This window comes from Triturus cristatus, chromosome 8 (assembly GCF_964204655.1).
Source record: "Triturus cristatus chromosome 8, aTriCri1.1, whole genome shotgun sequence".
Lineage (NCBI taxonomy): Eukaryota > Metazoa > Chordata > Amphibia > Caudata > Salamandridae > Triturus > Triturus cristatus.
The window spans coordinates 19,538,726-19,565,808 of NC_140591.1; the positions used below are offsets into that span (position 1 = coordinate 19,538,726).

Genomic DNA, 27,083 nt, shown 5'->3' on the forward strand with positions numbered 1-27,083 from the left:
CTGAGTTTTTACCCCTTTCGCTCCCCTCTTTTCAATGCTGACTTCCCACCAGCTCCCACCCTCTCCTCTCCCTCTCTCTGCAGGACCTACGCCTTCATCCCTGCCCAGGGCTTGTCCCCCAGCCTTCCAAGGGACACCATTGCACGACCTAAGAAACTGGAAAGGACCGTGTACGTAAACAGCGTCAGTAAATCCCTGGACCTCCAGGTAAGGGTTCTAAAGTGTGTGATGACACGCTAATGTTGCCGAGGACCCTGCGCATGTTGTTTCTCTGTGGTAAATGAACCCGTGGAGATCAGGGCCGGCTTCAGCATTGGTGGCTCCCGGTGCAGCCGGCTTCTTCACCACCCTAGTTACCTCCTTCCCACTGCATCCCTCACCTCCACCCCCAACAATGCCCCTCATCTCTCCTTTGCCACTTTCTCACCTTTATTAGTAGTAGTAGTAAAGCTTTATTTCGATATAAAAACATATCATAAAAGCAAAACATGACAGCATAAAAACAATGGTCGAAACAAAGCAATTTACAATTCATATTACCATTAAAAACATTTCATATTTACACGGGATAATCTTAAAATTTATGAAAAATGAGAAAGGGACACTTTACTGTATCGTCAGTTGTTTAGCAGATCTTATGCGCCAAGCCCAGCCTAGGAATTTAGCCAAACAAATGGCAAAGAAGGGTCTTGTATCTGAGAGCAGTATTCTTATAGCTTCCAGATGTGAGCGAGTTCCCAGGCTCCTACAAAGAGGCTTCAACCACCTCCGTCTAGGGGCCATATAGACTCGACACTCAAATAGAAAGTGTGCGACAGATTCGATTTTTAGCTCGCAGAATGGGCAATAGGGTACAGTTTGCAGTGGTGGTTTCCAGGTAGAGGTAAAGTGACATAAAGGTAAGACCCCAACCCTGAATTTAAAATATAATGCCCTATCATGTGAACTGTGAATCAAGTCCAAATATGGTTCTCTGGAGGGGATATCTTTAACCATCAAGAAGTTGGCAACAGATCTTGGGTGATTTGATTTACCAAGTCTCTCGTTATCCACCCAAGACCAGTAAGCCTTCTTCAGTTCTTGTTTAGGAGGTGCTGTTTTATTTTCCCACGCAGCTCCCAGACCGAGCTTGTATAATGCCCTCTTGACCTCTCTGAGCCAGGCGATCTTATGCCAGCCAGGTAAGGACAGTACATCTTTTAGGGCGTCTGCATAGCTGTGGAGTTCGGGGACGTTCCAAATTCTAGACCATAGTAGTAAGGGGCGTAATTTAGCTTGCTCGCAGATTGGACGGGTACCTGCGTCCAGCAAGAGGGGGATTGTGGGGGTGCTCTGGGGTAGCCTCATCAGATCTTTGTGAAATTTATTTTCTAGGTGGGCCAAAGTATCCACTCTCTGGGTACCCCAAAGTTCAGCGCCATACAGTGCTGCACTCACAACCCTACCCCTATAAATATCAAGAAGTGCCCCAATAGGTTTTATGAAGGAAGCACGCTGCTCTTTAAGTAAAGCACCAACAACCCTCTTATGGGTTAGAAACACTTTTTGGTGATGGGCCTTCCAGCTCATACTATCACAAAGACGTATGCCTAGATAGTCAAATTCTTTGACCCGTTCTAATGTGACAGAGTCTAGAGTGGGGGGTTTAACAGATTTCTTAGGGGGGTTGAGGACAAGAAATTTGGTCTTGCCAATATTTATGGCCAGTCCCTTGGTGTCACAGAAGGCCTTGAAGCTGGAAAGTAGTGACTGTATGCCTGCAGGTGATTTCGAAATCAGGAGGGTGTCGTCCGCAAACAGGAGCGTCGGGATTTTCCTTCCAGCCAGGGATGGTGCATCTGCAGGATGTTGAAGAAGGTGCTCCACCACTCCATTGACGTAAAGCGAAAACAGAGTGGGGGCAAGCACACACCCCTGGCGGACGCCCCTGTCTACTGGAATACACGGGGTTTTTTCTCCCTGGGCACCCCATCTGATTTGGGCAAAGTTGTTTTCATGGAATTTTATCAGCAAGGCCAAAAAATAGGGAGGTAGACCTAACTCGTCAAGGACCTTCCACAATAATGCTCTTGGAACCAGGTCGAAGGCTGTTTTTAAGTCTATGAAGACTAAGTATAAACTGCCCCCTCTTAGCACCACTACCTTCCAATAGAGCATTAAAAGGCGGAATGTCTGCTCGACGGTGCCTGTCCCTGATCTAAAACCCGCTTGGAAATCAGACAATATCTGATTTTCATCCACCCACTCCAGAATCCTGCCCAATACCACTTTCCCCGCTACCTTTTGCGTCGAATCCAGCAAACTGATGGGGCGGTAATTGGCTGGGTCTTCCCTGCTACCCTTCTTGAAAATGGGGACTACTTCAGCGCCCCTCCAAGAGTCAGGGAAAGACCCCCCCAACATAACCTCATTAAGAAGAGCAGCAATTAATCTGCTCCAAAATGGGGGATTATTTTTTATCAAGTCGCCCGGGATCCCATCAGGTCCTGCCGCTTTGTTAGAAACAATACACCTGATTGCCTTCTCTACTTCCAAGGTGGTAAATAGGACTTCAATTGGTGGGAGATCTGTGGAACTGAGCCTTGGGAGCGGGTCTGGTTGCGGAGGCCCTGTCTGAGCCGAATACAATTTCGAAAAGTGGGCAAACCAGGCAACACGAGGGATATTACAAGTCAGTTGTTGATCAATGGGCTTGTCTCTTGATCTTAGCAAGTCCCAGAACCCCTTAGCATCTTTCCTTGTGCTCGCCTCTGTTAGGTCACGCCAAAAGTTGAAATCATATGTCCGCTTGGCCTCAGTCACAGTTTTCCTATAAAGTTTCCTTGCAGACCTGATGGTAGCTTGGTCTTTTCCTTTTACTGCAGCAACAAGATCACCCTTAGCAAGTCGACACTTGGCTGTGAACCACTTTTCACTTGTTCTCAGGGCCCCCTTTGAAGCAGTTCTGGGGCTGGGTTTGGGAATGATGAACAGCCCACTTAGTGCCGTTACAGTCTCCGTAAATAACGATAAAAACTTCTTGCTATCGCTATTCGTGCTATCAAGCCTAGATTCAGCCTCTAGTAAGATAGTTTCAGCATGTGACATCCTAGCCTCATCCGCTGAGACTCTTGCCCATTTAAGACGTCTGCCACAGTTTGAGGGAAGAATCTCATGTGAAGCTTTCCATAACTGATTAGTAGCTTCTTGAGACCCAGTTTGCCAGGGGACAGAAATGGTTAAAGCGAGAGGGTTGTGGTCGCTGTCACAGGTCTCTATAACCTCCATGTCTTGATGATATGGCCAGAGGTTATAGTTGAGCATAACAAAGTCAATTCTGGATGAGTGGCCCGTCCTATTGTATGTATGGGCACCCATGGGATCTGATTTAGAACGCCCATTCGTTGCTCTCAAGTTATGCTCCATGCAAAGAGCATTTATATCGATCGCCTTTTGTGTCCATTTAGGGATCGGTCCGAGGTTCAAAATAGGGATGCCCCTCCTGTTATCCTCCTCGTTGGTATCCAGAATATCTTCTTTGGCTAAAGGCTCAAAACAGCAATTAAAATCGCCTGCCAGCAGGACGAGAGAGTCGGCGTCACAGGCAGACAGGTAGTTACTTAAGCCTAAAGAGTTTAGAGATCCTCCGTTCCTATTGCCCCTTAAGTAGAGATTAAATAGTTCTAGTTTCCTTCCCCCTTTGTAGTGCACTGTTAGCCATTGAAGGTCAGGTGTTTCGATGGTCCTTTGAGAAACACTGAGGTCTAGTGCTATGTTGATCCAGATGAGAAGACCACCGGATGGGCGTCCTTTAGAACCTTGGTGACATACAGCCGGAACATAGAAGGTCGAAAACCCCACTCTATGTCTAGGTTCCTGGCACCATGTTTCCTGTAGCAAGCAAATGTCATAGGGTGCCAGGAAGGTGTTCCATTCCGGGTTATCAAAGTTACGTGCAAGGCCAGCCACATTCCAGCTTAAGACCCTCAGTGAAGAATCGCCTGGGGAGGCAACTCTATCAGGCAGGTCGATCTCCATTGGATTAGATTGTACTGGAGGAGGGGGGATCGAACAGAGGCTGTCTGGCCTCGTTTCCACTCTTTTGCAATCTAAAATGGCCATTTTGATCGATTCCATGGCCCGGGGCAAGAGAGTCAGAAGCCCGGCTTGGCTAGTTGGAGGGCCGTTGGTTGGATTTCCAATTATGTCTATAACATGTGGAGACAATGCTTTTTCTAGTTGTGGGCATGCTGGGAACATAAAAAGTCAATCGACCTCCTCCAGGCCTCCAAATCTATTGTAGGTTGAAAGGCCATTCCAGTGTAAAAGAGTATTCTTTTGCCTCATGGGATGGGTGTTCCATGGGTGGTGCTGCACCAAGGACCAGTTATCCGCTTGGGTATGCAATTGGCGTGGGGGGTAAAAATAGGATAGCGGCCTTGGTATGACTAAAGAATCTTCACTAGTTGGCCAGAAACAGATATGGTGCGCCGTATGTGGGTCTTCAAAAGTTACAACTACACAGTCCCCTTGCTTAGATTTCTTGGTTGGGCCCACCCAGGGTATTCTACGGACCATCATTACTCGGCTTCTTTTGCCATTGGGAATCGGTCTGTTGACGTTAAGCCAGTGCATAGTTTTATTTTTCAATGACCAGTGGTTTTCGTGTTGGTCAGTGCCAATCACAGGGACGCCTGTCAACTCGACCACATAGTCATTGGCCTCTGGTGGAAGGTCTATATAGCCTCCTCTAAAATTTTCTTTTGGGCGAGGACCCTGGGTTTCGGCAGGCTGGGGTCTGGCGGATGCTACCAGGTTTGGATTTACTTTTCCAGGCTTAGAGTTCCGTGTGGGAATCTGCGGTTTGGTAGCCTGAGGTTTAGCGGTTATGGAAACTTGATCCACAGCCACAATCCTCGACTTAGGAACAGGCCTTACAGCAACCGGTACTGGTGGGGGGTGCTGCTCAGCTTGCAAAACAGGGGCTGGCGAAAGTGGGTCAGATAAGGACACGCCCTGGTTTTCGAGACTTCTTAGGCCAAGAGTTGCCAGAGCAATAATGCTCTTCTCCATCTCGAGTAGATTGTTTTCTATCCTAGACAATCTTAAGTCGAGTGGTGAGAGAAGTTTTTTTAATGTTTCCCAGACTTGATCTATAAATTCCTTATCATTCCTTCCCTGGTCTTGTACCTGCGCCCCCTCGTCTACTGGGGTGGTGTTGGCTAGACCCTCTCCCATACTTTGGCATACTGACTGTGTGCTCAAGGAACCCTCAGGTAAAGCATTACGTGCCTGAGTGTTGGTCATTGTGAGCTGGTGGGAGACTGCGACCTTTGCCTTTTTACGAGAGTAGGCTGAGCGTAATTGGCGTTTTCTTTTGGGTTGTGCACCACTAACACGGGAAGTAGTTGGGAATGCTTGGGAAAGGGGATTAAGGGTGGGGGTCTGGGCGTGAGAAGGTGCAGCGAAACTTAGCTCTTCTGTAATGCGTGATTGTTCTAAGGGCGGAGTGAGGGTGGAAGTAATCGGGGGCTGGTGTAAATCAACCTGGGTGGTAATACTATTTGGGCGTGCAGGGCGTGCTGGAGTGACAGCAGAGGCTATATGTCCTAGGGATGATTTTTTCGAGAGGGCAATTACCTCGGACAGCCTACGTGCAGCTACCAATTCTAGGGATACCCGGGTTTGAAGTTTAGATATTTCTTCATCGATGGCTATATTTGTGCGGGTGATGAAGTCGTCCATAGGGCCACAGATTTGTGAACCACCTTTGGAGGCTTTGCTACGTGTCATCCTAGTACTCATGGTGCTTACGATGAGATCAGGGTCGTCATTCGACTTACTAATTAGGGAGCTTCAGTTTAAGCTAACCTGTCTCAGCACGATGATACAATAACAAGCAGGTTGGGAGCAATAAGGGGGGTGGGCCTGGGCCGTCCTCTGCCGTCCTCGAACGGCCTCAAACGGCCCGCTCTTAGCCCGGTCTTCGCCCCGGCCGTTGCCCCGCGCGCGTCCCGCGTGCGCGTTGTCCACACAAGCTATGAAGGAAAAACAAGAGGAAGGGGCGGGAAGAGGACCAGCTGCGGCCGATCCACGCCGCTAGGAATGCTGGTCCTCGCAGTCCCGCCTCTACCCCTGTTGACCAGATGACAGCTTGCAAGGGGCGCGTTGGTGCTCAAAGCACGTGAAGGGAGGCAGAAAGGATGTTCCCCAGAGAGAGTCTAAGCCTACGAGCGGCTCCCGCGAAGCGGGGGCCGCGAGGCGTGGCGAAGTGGCCAGACAGCAACAACACAGGAGCAGCGCTTCTTTGCAGGAAGGGTCCCAAGGCTCACTCACTCCACACAGATTTTAAAGAGGAGGAGGAGGGGGCGGGAAGAGGACCAGCTGCGGCCGATCCACGCCGCTAGGAATGCTGGTCCTCGCAGTCCCGCCTCTACCCCTGTTGACCAGATGACAGCTTGCAAGGGGCGCGTTGGTGCTCAAAGCACGTGAAGGGAGGCAGAAAGGATGTTCCCCAGAGAGAGTCTAAGCCTACGAGCGGCTCCCGCGAAGCGGGGGCCGCGAGGCGTGGCGAAGTGGCCAGACAGCAACAACACAGGAGCAGCGCTTCTTTGCAGGAAGGGTCCCAAGGCTCACTCACTCCACACAGATTTTAAAGAGGAGGAGGAGGGGGCGGGAAGAGGACCAGCTGCGGCCGATCCACGCCGCTAGGAATGCTGGTCCTCGCAGTCCCGCCTCTACCCCTGTTGACCAGATGACAGCTTGCAAGGGGCGCGTTGGTGCTCAAAGCACGTGGAGGGAGGCAGAAAGGATGTTCCCCAGAGAGAGTCTAAGCCTACGAGCGGCTCCCGCGAAGCGGGGGCCGCGAGGCGTGGCGAAGTGGCCAGACAGCAACAACACAGGAGCAGCGCTTCTTTGCAGGAAGGGTCCCAAGGCTCACTCACTCCACACAGATTTTAAAGAGGAGGAGGAGGGGGCGGGAAGAGGACCAGCTGCGGCCGATCCACGCCGCTAGGAATGCTGGTCCTCGCAGTCCCGCCTCTACCCCTGTTGACCAGATGACAGCTTGCAAGGGGCGCGTTGGTGCTCAAAGCACGTGAAGGGAGGCAGAAAGGATGTTCCCCAGAGAGAGTCTAAGCCTACGAGCGGCTCCCGCGAAGCGGGGGCCGCGAGGCGTGGCGAAGTGGCCAGACAGCAACAACACAGGAGCAGCGCTTCTTTGCAGGAAGGGTCCCAAGGCTCACTCACTCCACACAGATTTTAAAGAGGAGGAGGAGGGGGCGGGAAGAGGACCAGCTGCGGCCGATCCACGCCGCTAGGAATGCTGGTCCTCGCAGTCCCGCCTCTACCCCTGTTGACCAGATGACAGCTTGCAAGGGGCGCGTTGGTGCTCAAAGCACGTGAAGGGAGGCAGAAAGGATGTTCCCCAGAGAGAGTCTAAGCCTACGAGCGGCTCCCGCGAAGCGGGGGCCGCGAGGCGTGGCGAAGTGGCCAGACAGCAACAACACAGGAGCAGCGCTTCTTTGCAGGAAGGGTCCCCTTTATTATTTTTATAGCGCTACTCATCCCAATGTAGTGTGTCAGAGCGCTTTACATCACAAGCACAAATATACACAGACAATCATACATGTGTGTAAATCAATGTACAGGAAATGTTACACAAGACAATGAGGACTGCAAGGTGAGGAGTCTCAGATCTTCCATGCTGGTAGTCATTCACTGTGCTTTGTTGCGGAGAAGGGGGTGAGTACAACCACACCATATCTACCAAGGCATTGTGCTGCTGCTCTCTCCCACTGTGCACACCAAATGTAAGAGTCTGGTACATGTTGGTTCATGGAAAACTGCACCTGTCTTCAAAAAGAGCAACATTTCCTGAGTTCACAGGTGAAATGTAAAACCACTAGACATTATTCCAGCTTGGCCTTATCACAGCAATTGTAGAAATTACCAAGAGGTGTGACTGTAATCTGCGCACCTCTCGGTAATAACTCGACAACTTCTGCCCTTTTTCAGGTGTATTTTCCTTGAGCCTCCTATATCTGGCTCCCCTGAAGTGTCATTGCATCGATGTAGCGCCTTCTGAATGAGGCTCCCCTGTAGTGTCCTTGCATCTATGTAGCACCTCCTTAATGTGGCTCCCCTGTAGTGTCATTGCATCGATGTAGCGCCTCCTGAATGTGGCCCCTGTGTGGTGTCATTGCATCGATGTAGCGCCTCCTGAATGTGGCCCCCGTGTGGTGTCATTGCATCGATGTAGCGCCTCCTTAATGTGGTTCCCCTGTAGTGTCATTGCATCGATGTAGCGCCTCCTGAATGTGGCCACTGTGTGGTGTCATTGCATCGATGTAGCGCCTCCTGAATGTGGCCACTGTGTGGTGTCAATGCATTGGTGTAGCGCCTCCTGAATGTAGCTCCCCTGTAGTGTCATTGCATCGATGTAGCGCCTCCTCAATGTCGCTCCCTTGTAGTGTCATTGCATTGATGTAGCGCCTCCTGAATGAGGCCCCTGTAGTGTCATTGCATCGATGTAGCGCCTTCTGAATGAGGCCCCCTGTAGTGTCCTTGCATCTATGTAGCGCCTCCTTAATGTGGCTCCCCTGTAGTGTCATTGCATCGATGTAGCGCCTCCTGAATGTGGCCACTGTGTGGTGTCATTGCATCGATGTAGCGCCTCCTGAATGTGGCCCCCTGTGGTGTCAATGCATTGGTGTAGCGCCTCCTGAATGTGGCCCCCTGTGGTGTCAATGCATTGATATAGCGCCTCATGAATGTGGCCCCAGTGTGGTGTCAATGCATTGATATAGCGCCTCCTGAATGTGGCCCGTGTGGTGTCATTGCATTGATATAGCGCCTCCTGAATGTGGCTTCCCTGTAGTGTCATTGCATCGATGTAGCGCCTCCTGAATGAGGCTTCCCTGTAGTGTCATTGCATCGATGTAGCGCCTCCTGAATGTGGCCCCCGTGTGGTGACAATGCATTGGTGTAAACTCCTGAATGTGGCCCCTGTAGTGTCCTTGCATCGATGTAGCGCCTCCTGAATGAGGCCCCCGTGTGGTGTCATTGCATCGATGTAGTGTCTCCTGAATGAGGCTTCCCTGTGGTGTGATTGCATCGATGTAGCGCCTCCTGAATGTGGCCCCCGTGTGGTGTCATTGCATCGATGTAGCGCCTCCTGAATGTGGCCCCCATGTGGTGTCATTGCATCGATGTAGCGCCTCCTTAATGTGGCTCCCCTGTGGTGTCATTGCATCGATGTAGCGCCTCCTGAATGAGGCTCCCCTGTAGTGTCATTGCATCGATGTAGCACCTCCTGAATGTGGCCACTGTGTGGTGTCATTGCATCGATGTAGCGCCTCCTGAATGTGGCCCCCGTGTGGTGTCAATGCATTGGTGTAGCGCCTCCTGAATGTGGCCCCCTGTGGTGTCAATGCATTGATATAGCGCCTCATGAATGTGGCCCCCGTGTGGTATCAATGCATTGATATAGCGCCTCCTGAATGTGGCCCGTGTGGTGTCATTGCATTGATATAGCGCTTCCTGAATATGGCTTCCCTGTAGTGTCATTGCATCGATGTAGCGCCTCCTGAATGTGGCCCCCGTGTGGTGTCATTGCATTGATGTATCGCCTCCTGAATGTGGCCCAGTGTGGTGACAATGCATCGATGTAGCGCCTCCTGAATGAGGCCCCCGTGTGGTGTCATTGCATCGATGTAGCGCCTCCTGAATGAGGCTTGCCTGTAGTGTCATTGCATCGATGTAGCGCCTCCTGAATGTGGCCCTCGTGTGGTGTCATTGCATTGATGTAGCGCCTCCTGAATGTGGCCCAGTGTGGTGACAATGCATCGATGTAGCGCCTCCTGAATGAGGCCCCCGTGTGATGTCATTGCATCGATGTAGTGTCTCCTGAATGAGGCTTCCCTGTGGTGTCATTGCATTGATGTAGCGCCTCCTGAATGTGGCCCCTGTGTGGTGTCATTGCATCGATGTAGCACCTCCTGAATGTGGCTCCCCTGTGGTGTCATTGCATTGATGTAGCACCTCCTCAATGTCGCTCCCTTGTAGTGTCATTGCATCGATGTAGCGCCTCCTCAATGTCGCTCCCTTGTAGTGTCATTGCATCGATGTAGCGCCTCCTTAATGCGGCTCCCCTGTGGTGTCATTGCATCGATGTAGTGCCTCCTGAATGTGGCTCCTCTGTGGTGTCATTGCATTGATGTAGCGCCTTCTCACATCTTCAGCTGCGTTTTGCTGGTCTTTGATCTCTTCTTGCAGTTAACCCCTTTGGTGCCGGCCAGAAGGCGCCTGCTGGTCGTGCGGCATGGGGAGCGGGTGGACCAAGTCTTTGGGAAGTCCTGGATACAGCAGTGTGTGACCGCGGACGGTGAGTCTGTAGCGCCCAGAGGGCATATTTCAGGCGCTAAGCTGCCGCTTTTTAGCTGTCCATAGCGCCTACTGAGTTCGCATCACATTCCTGCTACTGAAAGGCCGTTGCTGCTCTTTGACCTGTGACCTGACCTCTTCTCCTGTATGAACACGGACACTGATTGGCTGTGACATCCACATGTGATTTGAGGGGAGCTCTCGCTGCACCCACCTTTACCTTGACATCGAGCACTGTTTTGCAATTGATTATGTTTGTGAACTAGTGGGCAATAGTTATGTAAAAGCACCTAGAAGCCCTTGAAGAGCCTCCCGTGGTGCTTCTTTCTCCACGGCCCCGGTGTATAGCTGTGTCTGAGGTGACAGTGTGCAGCTGGGCAGACACCTTGAGTGTGTGCAGGATGCAGTGTGCATGGCTGCGCCCCCCCCCCCCCTGCAGATTATCTCCGAGGCAGAGTGGACGCAGGGGGCGCTGCTGCACTCATCCTTTTAGATCTCAGTGCCGCATTCGATACTGTGAATCACAGCACTGCTCTGTGGGCTGGAAGGAATGAATATGCAGCGCGCCGCCTTGTGGTGGCTAGCACCTCCCTGTCCCACCGCACCCTTCAGGTGCAGTCCCACCAGTACAGGTCCGAAGCTCCCGCCGAGCCTCGGAGTGCCAGCCCGCTGCTGCTCAATCTACATGTGAGGCCGCCGCCGAGATTGTGGCATCCCCTGGGCTTACACTTTATTCATACACCGACGACACCCAGATTGTGGCATCCTTATCCACTGAGGGTGACCACATGCAGATGTGCTCAATACCTGTCCTGCCCCAGTTTCAGCACAGATGAACATCATTTCACTGAAACTCAACGGGGGTGAGACAGAGGTCTGCTCGTGGGCAGTCATCCCCACCTCTGGGGTCCTCATCCTTGGCCGGCAAACATGGGCTCAACCCCTTCTCCAGCTCAGGAAGTTAAAAGTCTGGGAATGTGGCTAGATAATAAACTGACTAGGCGTTAACAGATAAACTAGGCGGTGGCTGCCTGCTTAGGTGTCCTTAAATGGCTGAGGAAGATCTTGCATGTATTCCAGTGTCTGCTTCACATACTGTCTTCAGGCTCTGGTGGTTTCCGGACAGGGCTGTGGTAACATTATATTTGGGTTTGGAAATAGCTTTGTTAAACAGGCTGCTAACGGACCAAAATGTGGCCTACTTCTTCACCCACCCAGTTCCACTTCCTCAGCCAGTCTGCTAGACACCTGCTCTTGAGCGTCAAGTCCACTTTGAGACCCTTTGCTAAATGCACAAGTGCCTTGCCAACACAGGGCCTGTGTGATTGAGACCGTTGCTGTCTGGGTACTGTTCGAATCGTACACTTCGATCTACCCATCAGGATCTGGCAAGGGTTCCCAGGATCAGGAAGTATTGCCAGGGTTCCCAGGATCAGGAAGTCTTGCCAGGGTTCCCAGGATCAGGAAGTCTTGTCAGGGTTCCCCGGATCAGGAAGTCTTGCCAGGGTTCCCAGGATCAGGAAGTCTTGCCAGGGTTCCCAGGATCAGGAAGTCTTGTCAGGGTTCCCAGGATCAGATCAGGAAGTCTTGTCAGGGTTCCCAGGATCAGATCAGGAAGTCTTGTCAGGGTTCCCAGGATCAGATCAGGAAGTCTTGCCTGGGTTCCCAGGATCAGGAAGTCTTGTCAGGGTTCCCAGGATCAGGAAGTCATGGTTCCCAGGATCAGGAAGTCTTGCCAGGGTTCCCAGGATCAGGAACAGGAAGTCATGGTTCCCAGGATCAGGAAGTCTTGCCAGGGTTCCCAGGATCAGGAAGTCTTGCCAGGGTTCCCAGGTTCAGGAATTCTTGTCAGGGTTCCCAGGATCAGATCAGGAAGTCTTGTCAGGGTTCCCAGGATCAGGAAGTCTTGCCAGGGTTCCCAGGATCAGGAAGTCTTGTCAGGGTTCCCAGGATCAGGAAGTCTTGCCAGGGTTCCCAGGATCAGGAAGTCTTGTCAGGGTTCCCAGGATCAGAAAGTCATGGTTCCCAGGATCAGGAAGTCTTGCCAGGGTTCCCAGGATCAGGAAATCTTGCCAGGGTTCCCAGGATCAGGAAGTCTTGCCAGGGTTCCCAGGATCAGATCAGGAAGTCTTGTCAGGGTTCCCAGGATCAGGAAGTCTTGCCAGTGTTCCCAGGATCAGGAAGTCTTGCCAGGATTCCCAGGATCAGGAAGTCTTGTCAGGTTTCCCAGGATCAGATCAGGAAGTCTTGTCAGGGTTCCCAGGATCAGGAAGTCTTGCCAGGGTTCCCAGGATCAGGAAGTCTTGCCAGGGTTCCCAGGATCAGGAAGTCTTGCCTGGGTTCCCAGGATCAGGAAGTCATGGTTCCCAGGATCAGGAAGTCTTGACAGGGTGGCCCAGCATTCGTGTTTCTTGGCCCTAAGCTTTGGAATGATTTGCCGCACTCGTTGAGAGCCTGCAAATCACTTACAGTTTTCAGAAGCAGCTACAAATCTGTCTGTTTCCATCTTCCCTTTAATTATTAAGGTTCAGCGTCTCGGTTCTGTGCTGATGAGGAGGCTGGGGCTAAGAAACCTGTCAGGTAGCCGCGGGCAATATAAGTCCCTATAACATATCATACATAATGCAGGAAGACCTCTGCACTTACAGCAAGCATGTAACATGAACATGTTTAGAGCGTGCCCAACATACATGGGTTTTCTAGTGTCTAGATGCGGATGACATGGATGCACCTCTGGTGCGCACATAATGCAGGTATGGATCCAAAAGTGTTGTGCACATAATTCAGACACACAGCTGCCTGTGTTTTGCACATAATGCAGACACACTGCCACCTCTGGTGCGCACATCATATAGGCAGCTGTCTCTGGGGTGCACATAATGCAAGTATGGATCCACATCTGGGGTGCACATAATTCAGAAACACAGCTGCCTGTGGTATGCACATAATGCAGGTATGGATCCATATCTGGGGTGCACATAATTCATACACACAGCTGCCTCTGGTGTGCACATAATGCCGGTATGGATTCACATCTGGGGTGCACATAATTCAGACACACAGCTGCCTGTGGTGTGCACATAATGCAGGTATGGATACACATCTGGGGTGCACATAATTCAGACCCACAGCTGCCTCTGGTGTGCACATAATGCAGGTATGGATCCACATCTGGGGTGCACGTAATTCAGCCACACAGCTGCCTCTGGGGCGCACATCATATAGACAAGCAGCCGTCTCTGTGGTGCACATAATGTAAGTATGGACCCACATCTGGGGTGCACATAATTCAGACACACAGCTGCCTCTGGTGTGCACATAATGCAGGTTTGGATCCACATCTGGGGTGCACATAATGCAGACACGCAGTCACCTCTGTGGCGCACATCATATAGACAAGCAGCTGTGTCCGGGGTGCACATAATGCAAGTATGGATCCACATCTGGGGTGCACATAATTCAGACACACAGCTACCTCTGGTGTGCACATAATGCAGGTATGGATCCACATCTGGGGTGCACATAATTCAGACACAGCTACCTGTGGTATGCACATAATGCAGGTAAGGATCCACATCTGGGGTACACATAATTCAGACATACAGCTGCCTGTGGTGTGCACATAATGCAGGTATGGATCCACATCTGGGGTGCACATAATTCAGACACACAGCTGCCTGTGGTATGCACATAATGCAGGTAAGGATCCACATCTGGGGTGCACATAATTCAGACACACAGCTGCCTGTGGTGTGCACATAATGCAGGTATGGATTCACATCTGGGGTGCACATAATTCAGACACACAGCTGCCTGTGGTATGCACATAATGCAGGTAAGGATCCACATCTGGGGTGCACATAATTCAGACACACAGCTGCCTGTGGTGTGCACATAATGCAGGTATGGATCCACATCTGGGGTGCACATAATTCAGACACACAGCTGCCCGTGGTATGCACATAATGCAGGTAAGGATCCACATCTGGGGTGCACATAATTCAGACACACAGCTGCCTGTGGTGTGCACATAATGCAGGTATGGATCCACATCTGGGGTGCACATAATGCAGACAAGATTCTTCTGGTGTGCACATAATGCAGTAAGCAGGTACCAACAGTTGTTTTTGGAGGCGTGGTCTGAGAGGGTCTTCGAAGAGGCCTTTGGCCTTCAAAAAGAGGTACCACTAGAATAGATGTTGTTAGGAGGCGTGGTCTGTGACTGAGAAGATCCTCGCATAGGTCTGTGGTAAAAGGGGAGTAAACCATGTCAAATGGAGAGTAAGTCTCACTTCTAGCCCCTGCAGAGCACTAGATGGCGGTGGCAGTGGACGGTAAAGAGAGCTCTGGGCTGGCCCTCAGGACGCAGAGGCAACCAGGTAATCCAGAAACCTGCTCTTCTCACCCTTCCTGGTGGTTGCCGGTGGAGGGTCTTCCTTATCTTTGTCCCACCATTTCTTCTCGAGCTTTGCACAAGCTTAACTTCTGCATGAGTCATTCCATGCCAGACTGCAGGTAGTGTACTGCACCTGTGAAGGGAGTCAGTGTGAGACCGCAACTGCACCTGTGTAAGGAGCCTTCCTGCACCTGTGAAGGGAGGCTGTGGGAGACCGCAACTGCACCTGTGTAAGGAGCCTTCCTGCACCTGTGAAGGGAAGATAAGGGAGACCGACACTGCACCTGTGTAAGGAGCCTTCCTGCACCTGTGAAGGGAGGCAGTGTGAGACCGCGACTGCACCTGTGTAAGGAGCCTTCCTGCACCTGTGAAGGGAGGCTGTGGGAGACCGCAACTGCACCTGTGTAAGGAGCCTTCCTGCACCTGTGAAGGGAGGCTGTGGGAGACCGCAACTGCACCTGTGTAAGGAGCCTTCCTGCACCTGTGAAGGGAGGCAGTATGAGACCGCAACTGCGCCTGTGTAAGGAGCCTTCCTGCACCTGTGAAAGGAGGCTGTGGGAGACCGCAACTGCACCTGTGTAAGGAGCCTTCCTGCACCTGTGAAGGAAGGCTGTGGGAGACCGACTCTGCACCTGTGTAAGGAGCCTTCCTGCACCTGTGAAGGGAGGCAGTGTGAGACCGCAACTGCACCTGTGTAAGGAGCCTTCCTGCACCTGTGAAGGGAAGATAAGGGAGACCGACACTGCACCTGTGTAAGGAGCCTTCCTGCACCTGTGAAGGGAGGCAGTATGAGACCGCAACTGCGCCTGTGTAAGGAGCCTTCCTGCACCTGTGAAAGGAGGCTGTGGGAGACCGACACTGCACCTGTGTAAGGAGCCTTCCTGCACCTGTGAAGGGAGGCTGTGGGAGACCGACACTGCACCTGTGTAAGGAGCCTTCCTGGATCCTTCCTGCACCTGTGAAGGGAGGATGTGGGAGACCGACACTGCACCTGTGTAAGGAGCCTTCCTACACCTGTGAAGGGAGGCAGTATGAGACCGCAGCTGCACCTGTGTAAGGAGCCTTCCTGGAGCCTTACTGCACCTGTGAAGGGAGGATGTGGGAGACTGACACTGCACCTGTGTAAGGAGCCTTCCTGCACCTGTGAAGGGAGGATGTGGGAAACCGACACTGCACCTGTGTAAGGAGCCTTCCTGCACCTGTGAAGGGAGGCAGTATGAGACCGCAGCTGCACCTGTGTCAGGAGCCTTCTGCATCTGTGAAGGGAGGCAGTATAAGACCGCAACTGCACCTGTGTAAGGAACCTTCCTGCACCTGTGAAGGGAGGCAGTGTGAGACCGCGACTGCACCTGTGTAAGGAGCCTTCCTGCACCTGTGAAGGGAGGCTGTGGGAGACCGACACTGCACCTGTGTAAGGAGCCTTCCTGCACCTGTGAAGGGAGGAAGTGTGAGACCGCGACTGCACCTGTGTAAGGAGCCTTCCTGCACCTGTGAAGGAAGGCTGTGGGAGACCGACTCTGCACCTGTGTAAGGAGCCTTCCTGCACCTGTGAAGGGAGGCAGTATGAGACCGCAACTGCACCTGTGTAAGGAGCCTTCCTGCACCTGTGAAAGGAGGCTGTGGGAGACCGACACTGCACCTGTGTAAGGAGCCTTCCTGCACCTGTGAAGGGAGGCTGTGGGAGACCGACACTGCACCTGTGTAAGGAGCCTTCCTGGATCCTTCCTGCACCTGTGAAGGGAGGATGTGGGAGACCGACACTGCACCTATGTAAGGAGCCTTCCTGCACCTGTGAAGGGAGGCAGTATGAGACCGCAGCTGCACCTGTGTAAGGAGCCTTCCTGGAGCCTTACTGCACCTGTGAAGGGAGGATGTGGGAGACTGACACTGCACCTGTGTAAGGAGCCTTCCTGCACCTGTGAAGGGAGGCTGTGGGAGACCGACACTGCACCTGTGTAAGGAGCCTGCCTGCACCTGTGAAGGGAGGCTGTGGGAGACCGACACTGCACCTGTGTAAGGAGACTTACTGGAGCCTTCCTGCACCTGTGAAGGGAGGATGTGGGAAACCGACACTGCACCTGTGTAAGGAGCCTTCCTGCACCTGTGAAGGGAGGCAGTATGAGACCGCAGCTGCACCTGTGTCAGGAGCCTTCTGCATCTGTGAAGGGAAGCAGCGTGAGACCGTGACTGCACCTGTGAAGGGAGGTTGTGTGAGACCAAAACTGCACCTGTGTAAGGATCCTTCCTGCACGCGTGAAGGGAGGCAGTATGAGACCGCAGCTGCACCTGTGTCAGGAGCCTTCCTGCACCTGTGAAGGGAGTCAGTGTGAGACCACGACTGCACCTGTGTAAGGATCCTTCCTGCACCTGTGAAGGGAAACTGTGGGAGACCGTGACTGCACCTATGTAAGGAGCCTTCCTGCACCTGTGAAGGGAGGATGTTTGAGAACGTGACTGCACCTGTGTAATGAGCCTTCCTGCACCTGTGAAGGGAAGATGTGGGAGACCGACACTGCACCTGTGTAAGGAACCTTCCTGCATCTGTGAAGGGAGGCAGTGTGAGACCGCGACTGCACCTGTGTAAGGATCCTTCCTGCACCTGTGAAGGGAGGCTGTGGGAGACTGCGACTGCACCTGTGTAAGGAGCCTGCCTGCACCTGTGAAGGGAGGCTGTGGGAGACCAACACTGCACCTGTGTAAGGAGCCTTCCTGCACCTGTAAAGGGAGGCAGTATGAGACCGGGACTGCACCTGTGTAAGGAGCCTTCCTACACCTGTGAAGGGAGGCTGTGGGAGACCGACAGTGCACCTGTGTAAGGATCCTTCCCGCACCTGTGAAGGGAGGCTGTGGGAGACCGACACTGCACCTGTGTAAGGAGCCTTCCTGCACCTGTGAAGGGAGGCTGTGGGAGACTGACACTGCACCTGTGTAAGGAGCATTCCTGGATCCTTCCTGCACCTGTGAAGGGAGGATGTGGGAGACCGGCACTGCACCTGTGTAAGGAGCCTTCCTGCACCTGTGAAGGGAGGCAGTATGAGACCGCAGCTGCACCTGTGTAAGGAGCCTTCTGCATCTGTGAAGGGAAGCAGCGTGAGACCGCGACTGCACCTGTGAAGGGAGGTTGTGTGAGACTGTTAGAATCCGGGTTCTCTGGTTGGCACAGGTAGGTACTTGTGTCAAGCAGGGAACCTTTCCTCTAGTCAGGGTAAGGGGTTACACTCCAACAACAACCCCTGCTCACCCTCTAGGTAGCTTGGCGCGAGCAGACAAGGCGTTATCTCAGGGCGTTTAGGTTAAGCATTTGTGAACACACACAGTAACTCAGTGACAACCCCACAAATGGACTCCACACTGGAATATATAAAAAAAAATAGCACTTTATATATATAGATTAGGCTTAGCACAAGACCAGATAACGTTTAAACGGCCTACAATACGATTTACAAAAAGAGTTATTTACTTTAGCGTAGTGTTAAGGTTCTGTGCGCTTCGTTCCTTCCAGTATGCTTCGTACGCATCAAAAATAGGCTTGAGGAACTGGTCTTACACGCACTGTAGGCGCTTCGGGATGAAGCGTACACCCTACGGTGCGAACAGGCACAGTACCTTTGTCTTTGGTGAGTTTATCACGAAGGCTGCGCGGGCATCAAGCGTGATGTACGGTGCATTGTCCTCCAGGTGCGGTGCGTACTACGGTACGTTGGACATTGGGTGTGCAGAGATTCAGGGGACGGTGCGTAGGTACGGTGCTTTCAATGTTCGTCGCGGCGTTCGCGCCGTACCACGAGATCGTCAATCTTGAGTTGAAGTGCTGGACACAAGCGAACAGTGTGCTCCGCACAGGGAAGACGTACGCGACTACCGTACGCACCGCAGCCTTTCCAAAGCAGGGGAAAGGAGCGTACGCTGGGCAGTACGGTTCGTAGGAAATAAAAGCAAGTACGGTTCGCAGTCCTTCCGTTACGGTGCGAGCTAGGCTCGTAGGGGCCTATTTAGTCGCGTTGCTCAGGCCGGACAATACCTTCCTTTGCGGTGCGAGCTACGGCTCATAGAGAGGGGCCTTAGTCACTTTGTTCGGGCCGGACAGTTTGGTGCAGGCTTTCAGGGGGGTACGCGTCGATCGTCGAGGCGTACACAGCAGTTTGCTTCAAGATTACGGGGAAAACGGTCCGTTTTCCGGTGCGCTCTCACGGCGGTGAAGTCCACTGGTCCTGGGACTTCGTTCAGGGGGCAAGCTCGCTCACAAGCCCTTGGAGATCTTCAGCACAAGTCAAATAAAAGTTTCTTGGGTCTTTTCTTCCTCTCTTCAGCAGCAAGGCAACCACTGCAGGCCAATCCCCCAGGTCAGGGACAGTACTCCTCCATGCAGCTTTCCCAGTTCCTTCTCGTCGGACAGAGGTTTCTTCTTGGCAGGACAGGATCTGATTTCTTAGGAGCAGGGCTCCTATACTTATACCGCATTTCTTTTGTTCTCGCAGGCCAGGGGAGCCCTTGCCAAGTTCGGTCCGGTTATTGAGCACTTTGTTGACATGATGCAGGCTTCTTCTTTCAGTGTGCAGGGCAGAGCCATCAGACGCCCCACAGGGGGTGGAGCCAGCATTGTGGTGGCGGAGCACAGCCCTATTCAGAGTCCAGGTGTACTCCTCCCACGCATCTATATGTCAATCTCTCTATTCACCACCAGGCTACCTAGCCCTGCCCCTCTGGGATTACCCAGCCCTGTCACTCACACAGCCAGACAGCAGACACACATCACGCAGAGGTGGGCTGAAATGGTTAGGCAAGCAAATGCCAACTTTCTAAAAGTGGCGTTTGCAAACACAGAACATTAAAATAAACCTTGCTAACAGATGTATTTTATTATTCTGAGTTCAGGCATACTAAACTCGATTCTCTACCATGTTCCCTGGGTCTGTTAGGATCATAGGATGTAACAATTCTAACAGCCCATTCTGGCCTATGAGAACAGGGTAGCCTTACAATAGTGAAAAACGAAAATGGCTGCAATTCACTATTAGGACATGCCACACACATCAGGGCTTGTCCAACCTTATGCTTACATTGCACCCTGCCCTTGGGCCTACCAGAGGGGTGACTCACATGAAGTAAAGGGAAGGTTTAGGGACTGGGAAGTGGGTGCACTTGCCAGTCAGCATGACAGTACCAGACTGCACGCAGGTTCTGCAATGGCAGACCTTAGACATATTTTACCAGGCCGCGTCTTTGGGTGGCACAACCAGTGCTGCAAGCCCACCAGCGGCATTCGTATTTACACGCCCTGGCACTCCTGGTGCACTTTACTGGGGTCTGACAGTAAACCAAATAAGCCAATCATGGAATCCAACCAACATATACATTTTAAATAGGGAGCACTTGCACTGTGGCACTGGTTGGCAGTGACACAGTGCTCTGAGCGGCCAACACCATAAAAACACATGAGGCACTGCGACAAAAAGTGGAAGGGAGACTCACGCCAAGGTGCCAGGTCTAACAGAGACCAAAACTGCACCTGTGTAAGGAGCCTTCCTGCACGCGTGAAGGGAGGTAGTATGAGACCGCAGCTGCACCTGTGTAAGGAGCCTTCCTGCACCTGTGAAGGGCGGCAGTGTGAGACCACGACTGTACCTGTGTAAGGAGCCTTCCTGCACGCGTGAAGAGAGGCAGTGTGAGACCACAGCTGCACCCGTGTAAGGAGCCTTCCTGCACGCGTGAAGGGAGGCAGTGTGAGACCGCAGCTGCACCCGTGTAAGGAGCCTTCCTGCACGCGTGAAGGGAGGCAGTGTGAAACCGCAGCTGCACCTGTGTAAGGAGCCTTCCTGCACCTGTGAAGAGAGGCAGTGTGAGACCACAGCTGCACCCGTGTAAGGAGCCTTCCTGAATCTGCATGAGCAGAGATGCCCCTCCAATGTCCAGTCTATTCTTGGCTATTGTAAGTGAACAGGGAAGCCATGAACAGTACATGGGCTGGATACTTGTCAACATGAGTTTCCTAGCTCCATGAGGGATTCAATAATTCCTTGTGTTAATAAATCCTCACTGATGCCAGTGGTGGATTTAACAATAAATTCACACAAGAGACCACTTTAGAGGGTCCCCTGAAAACCCATCACTTGCATTCACCAGCCTGCCACCACAGACATGTTTCTGACCCCCATGGGGTGAGAGCCAGCGCTCTCAGAGGCCAGGAACAAAGTCTGTTCTGGGCAGAGGTGCTTCACACCTCCTCCAGGACAGGATGGCCTTCCTGGGTGGGGAGCTCCAAAGGTGATGCCGCCTTTGAAATCCAACCCAGGAACCTCCAGATAGTGGGGTAGGCCAAGCCCCCTTTCCTGCACTACCTTTGTCAGGAGGAAAGGCTGGAAAATTAGTTAGATTAGGAGGCGGTTCCCCCTTTGCCTACACCACCCCTTGGGTGGAGCAGGCAAGGTGAATCCCTCTCCTGAAATTCCACTATCTTGGGATGGTGGAGAAACAACCTATCAGGGCTAGGGTAGCGCCCCTTCCAACTGAGGGTGTAAAGACCCTAAAAGTAGGTAGCCCATTGGCTACTACCTGTCTTCCTTTATAGCACCCCTAAATTTTGTATTTAGGTGGCAGCCCAAGACCTGAACATCTGGTTCGACGAACAAGAGAAATAAAATGACAAACAGGACCTGCTGCCCGAAGACTGACACCCTCCTACAGAAACAAATTGGCACCCAACCCTGCTTGCTGCATAGAAGACTCGACAATCGTGGTGTGCTGTCTCACCCTGTGATTGTGATGCCTCCAAGAACTCCGAAGCTCCTCCAGCCTTCAAGAAATCACCAATAACCTAATATAGAGTGAAGGTATCCCTCCCTTGCGCACCGCCGGCACCAAACCCATGAAGTCTGGCTTGTCGACTTGCTGCTCCCTGACGACCTCGACGCATCACCAAAGCAAGAAAAGGTTCAACAGCTCCAGAGAGTCAGATCTGTCTCCTCACCAAGTTTGGAGACACCGGGACCTACTGGAGCTGCGGTGTACCAATACCCGGGATACTTGACCCACAACAGCAAGCACAGAGAAGAAGAGTCCACTCTGGACTCCAACAACTCCACTGAACCAGCTGTGCTTTCATGGTTCCCCAGCCCTTGCGACCTCCTCCCTCTAGGGAGACCCACTGGACTTACCTGCAAGTCCCCTGTGCAGTGTGTTTTTAAGTCAATCAATCAATCAATCAAGGAATCTGTATCGCGCACTACTCACCCGGAAGGGTCTCAAGGCGCTTGGGGGAGGGGGTCTGCTACTGCTCGAACAGCCAGGTCTTGAGCTGTTTCCTGAAGGCGAGGTGGTCCTGGGTCAGCCGCAGGTGGGCGGGCAGGGAGTTCCATGTCTTAGCCGCCAGGTAGGAGAAGGATCTTCCTCCGGCGGTGGCTCTCTGGATGCGAGGGACGACGGCGAGGGCGAGGTTCGCGGATCGTAGCTGTCGGGTGGGCGTGTAGAAGGTCAGGCGGTCGTTGAGGTACCTTGGGCCCAGGTCGTGGAGGGATTTGTGTGCGTGGGTGAGGAGTCTGAACATGATCCTCTTGTTGACAGGGAGCCAGTGCAGGTCTCTCAGGTGGCTCGAGATGTGGCTGCGTCGGGGGGCGTCCAGGATGAGACGGGCGGAGGCGTTCTGGATACGCTGAAGTCTTTTCTGAAGCTTGGCTGTTGTACCGGCGTAGAGGGTGTTTCCGTAGTCTAGTCTGCTGGTGACGAGGGCCTGGGTGACAGTCTTCCTGGTCTCGGTCGGGATCCATCTGAAGATCTTGCGGAGCATGCGGAGGTTGTGGAAGCAAGATGAGGAGACGGCGTTGACTTGTCTGGTCATCGATAGGGAGGAGTCCAGGATGACGCCCAAGTTGCGTGCGTGGTCCGTTGGCTTGGGTGCGGTGCCCAGGGCCGGGGGCCACCAGGAGTCGTCCCATGCGGAGGGCGACGTTCCCAGGATGAGGACTTCTGTCTTGTCCGTGTTCAACTTCAGGTGGCTGATGGTCATCCATTCGGCGACATCTTTCATCCCTTCGTGTAGGTCGGCTTTGGCGGTGTCGGGGTCTCTGGTGAGGGAGAGAATCAGCTGGGTGTCATCGGCGTAGGAAATGATGTTGAGGTTGTGTTGGCGTGCGATGGCAGCGAGGGGTTTCATGTAGATGTTGAAGAGAGTGGGGCTGAGCGATGATCCTTGCGGGACGCCGCAGATGACTTCGGTGGCCTCAGAGCGGAACGGAGGGAGGCGTACTCTATGTGTTCTGCCGGAGAGGTATGAGATGATCCATTCCAGAGCAATCCCCTGGATGCCGTTGTCGTTGAGGCGTTGGACTAGGGTGCGGTGGCAGACAGTGTCGAATGCTGCGGAGAGGTCAAGGCGGATGAGTGCCGCTGTTTCACCTTTGTCGAGCAGGGCTCGGATGTCGTCGGTGGCTGCGATAAGTGGCCCCCTTCGTCTCTGCACACCAACTTCCAGGACCCTCAACACTGCTCCTGGCCAAACCGGGACGCTCTTCAACTTCTTCTGCTGGAACTTTGGACCTTTTCCTGACATGAACCTAAAGCTAGAAGGTGAACTTCATGAAAGCATTGCCTGATTTTAATGCATTTTTCTGCTTTTCCCCCCATTGTTTTTAATGGTGCGTAATTGCTCGCCCACGCTACCTCAAAGAGAGCATTTGAATGACGAGTTTGTGGGACAGCTCGAATCCAGCTCGTAGACTTCGTCGACACCTTCTGGACCTCGTGGCTGAAGAATCAAGACACCCGTCAATTCTCCTGAAGCACCCGACATCTGTGGGCATTGGACTATCATGCCCCTGGTCACTGGTAAGTGACCCAGACTCTGTCCCCTCTGCTTTCGGGTTCCTTCCATCCTAGATCCAGGCTTTGATCTCTCCGGACACTTCTCTTCACGGCAGCAGCACTTCTTCACCAGCTTCCATTGAAAACAGAGACGCGACCCGACGCCAAAAGACACCCATGCACCCGGCTTCCCTGGGTGAGGTAACTCGAGTACTCCGGTGCTCCCGTGGGTGTTGGCCCTAGACACCTCTAAGTCCAAAAGGGTTTGCTCATAGTCATCCCCTAAGTGTCCTTAAACTCTTAATTTCCAACCGCGACTTTCCCCATAGAAGTTAACGGCGTTTCGCGGCTGTGTTCTCACACTGCATCCGTCCACCGTGGGTCCCCTGTGTCACTACCTTGGGTGGTTCCCTGTGGTCCAAGCACTTCTACAGGCTGTAGGCCTTGTGTCTAGTTCAGTCGTGGTTTTTATACCACTTTATTCGTATATGGTTTGGTACGCCCCTAGGGCCCAAACGTGTATATGTGCTTTTACTGTTGAATACTGACTTGTAGCTTAAGTACTTCGAACTCCAGCCTATTAAAGAGACTAGGGAGGTGTGTTTTATCTTAAATACATATATTTTAAATATATACCTGTTGTGGTTGTACTTTCATTTGGTCATTCAAGAGATTATAGACTGGTAAAACAAGCTGCTTTACATTCCTTCAAGACTTAGCCTGAAGGCTGCTCTCCATAGCTACCACTAGGATAGCTTTCAATAAAGGTTGTCTTTAACCTATCACCATAAGGGGTTTGTTTAGACTGGTACAAGGTGCCCACTTTAATTAGTGGACAGCATATATCAGGCCACCTTCTCACAGTCTCCTACAGAGACAGTGTGACTTGCGTGGCTTAAAGGCTTGCACTGCCTTGCGTCGCCTTGTGTGACTCAAGGGCAAATCACTTAATCTCCCCGTGCCTAACAAAAATTAATCTGTCCTCGTGTAATGCAACTGGTGTTATGTAAAGCGCGCTGATACCCGATTCGGGGCAAGTTTGCGCTATATAAAACTCCGTAAAAAAAAAAGGGCCCTGCAAACCTCTTGTAAATCTGGGCGCTAGGCCCGTGTTTATCAACATATGACAAATGGAGAGAGCAGGACTGTACTATGTTTACGGCCCTATGGCACGTTCACGCTCCATCTCTGCGCGGGAGCGCTTGTATCACACGGCAACTGTGCCGATGACAGGCAGGATTGTTTCTGTGCAGAAAGGCACACCTTCCTGCTCAAAAACAATTCTCAGAAGTATTTTCCTCTTCTGCAGCACACAGACAAAGAGGAAATAACAAGGAGAAATGAACATATTTCTCCTCGTTAAGCCTCACCTGCGAAGAGGTATCATTTTGAAGCATTCCCAGGTTTACTAGTCTGAGTAAAGTTGGGAATGCTCCAAAAACCATGGGTGGACGCATGGGTACCGCCAAGAAATGCCCTCCCAACGCAAAGTAACACAAGACAGCGAATTGCTCTGCCCTGTGTACCCTTGCATTTACTAAACAATGCAGAGCCACACAAGGTGACTTAGGAAATCTCACTTAAGGGCTTGCGTCGCTTTGTGTGCTGCAAGGGCGACGCAAGCCCTTTGTAATTCTGGACCCAGGTATCTCGGAGGTTTTGGTGCGAAGCTGGGAGTCTTTGAGGAACGAGGCCCGCCTGCTTGAGAATCCAGTTCAATGGTCCAAAAATGTAAGTCGCTCAAACATCCACCAGCCGAGACGAAGCAGCGCCACATCAAATGCCCAATGTGATGGACGTCGAGGGCACCTCTTGGGCGCTTCCCAAAGGCTACTGGGCCAACGCGAGTCTGGTGGTCCATATGAACACTCGGACAGGTTCAGGGGGAGACCAATTGAACCCCGAACCAGTCTTACAGTCCCATTTCAGCACATGGGACCTGCTGGTGCTCTAGCCGGGGTGAGGCCCACAAGACATTCTCTATCAAAGCACCAAGCAGCCAGGGACTTTATTTTGAAAATGGCCAATCGCTGTAAAGAGTTCAGTGGGTGAGGACACCGTGTCACTAGGGCACCCAATGAACCCAAAGGCTCAGCAGCTTGAAACACACAACTAGGACATAGCTTATGGTCCTACTGGGACTTCAGATCATGGCATCTCCAGAACACCAGGAGCTAGGGACATAATCACACGCGGAGTGATCTCGCGCTGCGAAGTGGCGATAGGGTATAAGCCGGCACTTTACAAGTTAATAAAATAAATAAAGCCCAGGTGTTCTCAGGGTTTGTCTTTGCTAAAGCCTTTCTCTACAGTGTGAGCTGGAAATTCTGGAAAGTATTTATAATTTCTTTCCTTTGTTCAAGTGTTTAGCTTTTCTAACAGGTTTCACTCACATACCCCTAACAAGCTGGTAGTTTAAATAACCTGCTATAGACACTTACTCCTCTTGAAGAAGACACCTGGGGGGAAAACAGCCACTAATGACGGTTCATCTCAGGAAAAAGCAATGGCGTTTGCAGCAAAACAAATATGAAAAGAGGCAGATTTGCTGAAAGCAAAGAAAGCTGCCACCACCTCTCCCTCCTCAACAACATTAAATATTGGTGAAAAAACAGCGGCGGCCAGCAACATTACATTACGGTGGGGCGCGATGCCCAAAACACTCACCATATATGCTGGCACGCAGGCTCGAAATTGAACCAAACAAAATATTTTTACATCAACATCTCTTAAACCTATCAGCATAGGTCCACTTTGGAAGCTGAGGCCATGGGTGCATTGTGTGTTCTTTAAAAAGGACTTGAGTGAGACCCTCGTAGACAGTATTTGATGTAAATGCACTTCCCAGGGGTGGCTTGTGTGTTTTTTGATTACTGTGTGTTTTTTGAAGTGTGTAATTCTTTCAGCTCTGCGCCCACTTGTATGGCTTTTGGTTTCAGGGAGGTATACCCGGCCGGACCTGAACTTCCCCGTCGCTCTGCCTCCCAGATCAGATGGGGCGAAGGGCTTTGAGCTGGACCCCCCGCTGTCCTCCTGTGGCATCTTCCAGGCCAGACTTGTGGGTGAGTGGCCCTTGGGTTCTTCCTTCTAACTCTGCAGAGTTGTGGTGTCAGACTCACAGGCAGGCGTGTCATGTGGCACAGGTACCCGCAATAACAACTGCACAATGGATTCTCTCAGAGCTCTGTGAGATAGTGTCGGTTTCACAGCACCACCGCCAAATAACTTTAAAGGAAAACTGGTTAGAACTTTTTTTAAATTGTGCATGAGGTTTGGAGGTGAATGGCTTCTGCTTCTCAAAGCACAGTTAATTATTCAGACTCTCTATGTTTGTATTCATCTCAAAATAACTAATAAACATTCCTTTTACACGTTAGCTAAACTTTTATTCAATCTTTAAGCAGTAAACATGACAACAATGCTTGTAATTATATCTTTTCACTTCTGTCTTGAAGTTCCTATATTTAGAAAAATCGATGTTGTACAATCGAGGGTTATGGAAAACACATGCATCTAAGATGCATAAAAG

The 27,083-nt window shown here is 51.9% G+C and overlaps 1 protein-coding gene across 1 annotated transcript in view; it reads left to right on the forward strand.

The window, feature by feature from the left end:
- UBASH3A (ubiquitin associated and SH3 domain containing A) overlaps window positions 1-27,083 on the forward strand; it is a 234,285-nt gene that overhangs the window by 87,490 nt on the left and 119,712 nt on the right. Inside the window, exons 7-9 of the mRNA XM_085620748.1 lie at window positions 84-207; window positions 10,255-10,363; window positions 26,494-26,616. Coding sequence (XP_085476874.1) covers window positions 84-207; window positions 10,255-10,363; window positions 26,494-26,616 — 356 coding nt within the window. The remainder of the gene's footprint in view (window positions 1-83; window positions 208-10,254; window positions 10,364-26,493; window positions 26,617-27,083) is intronic.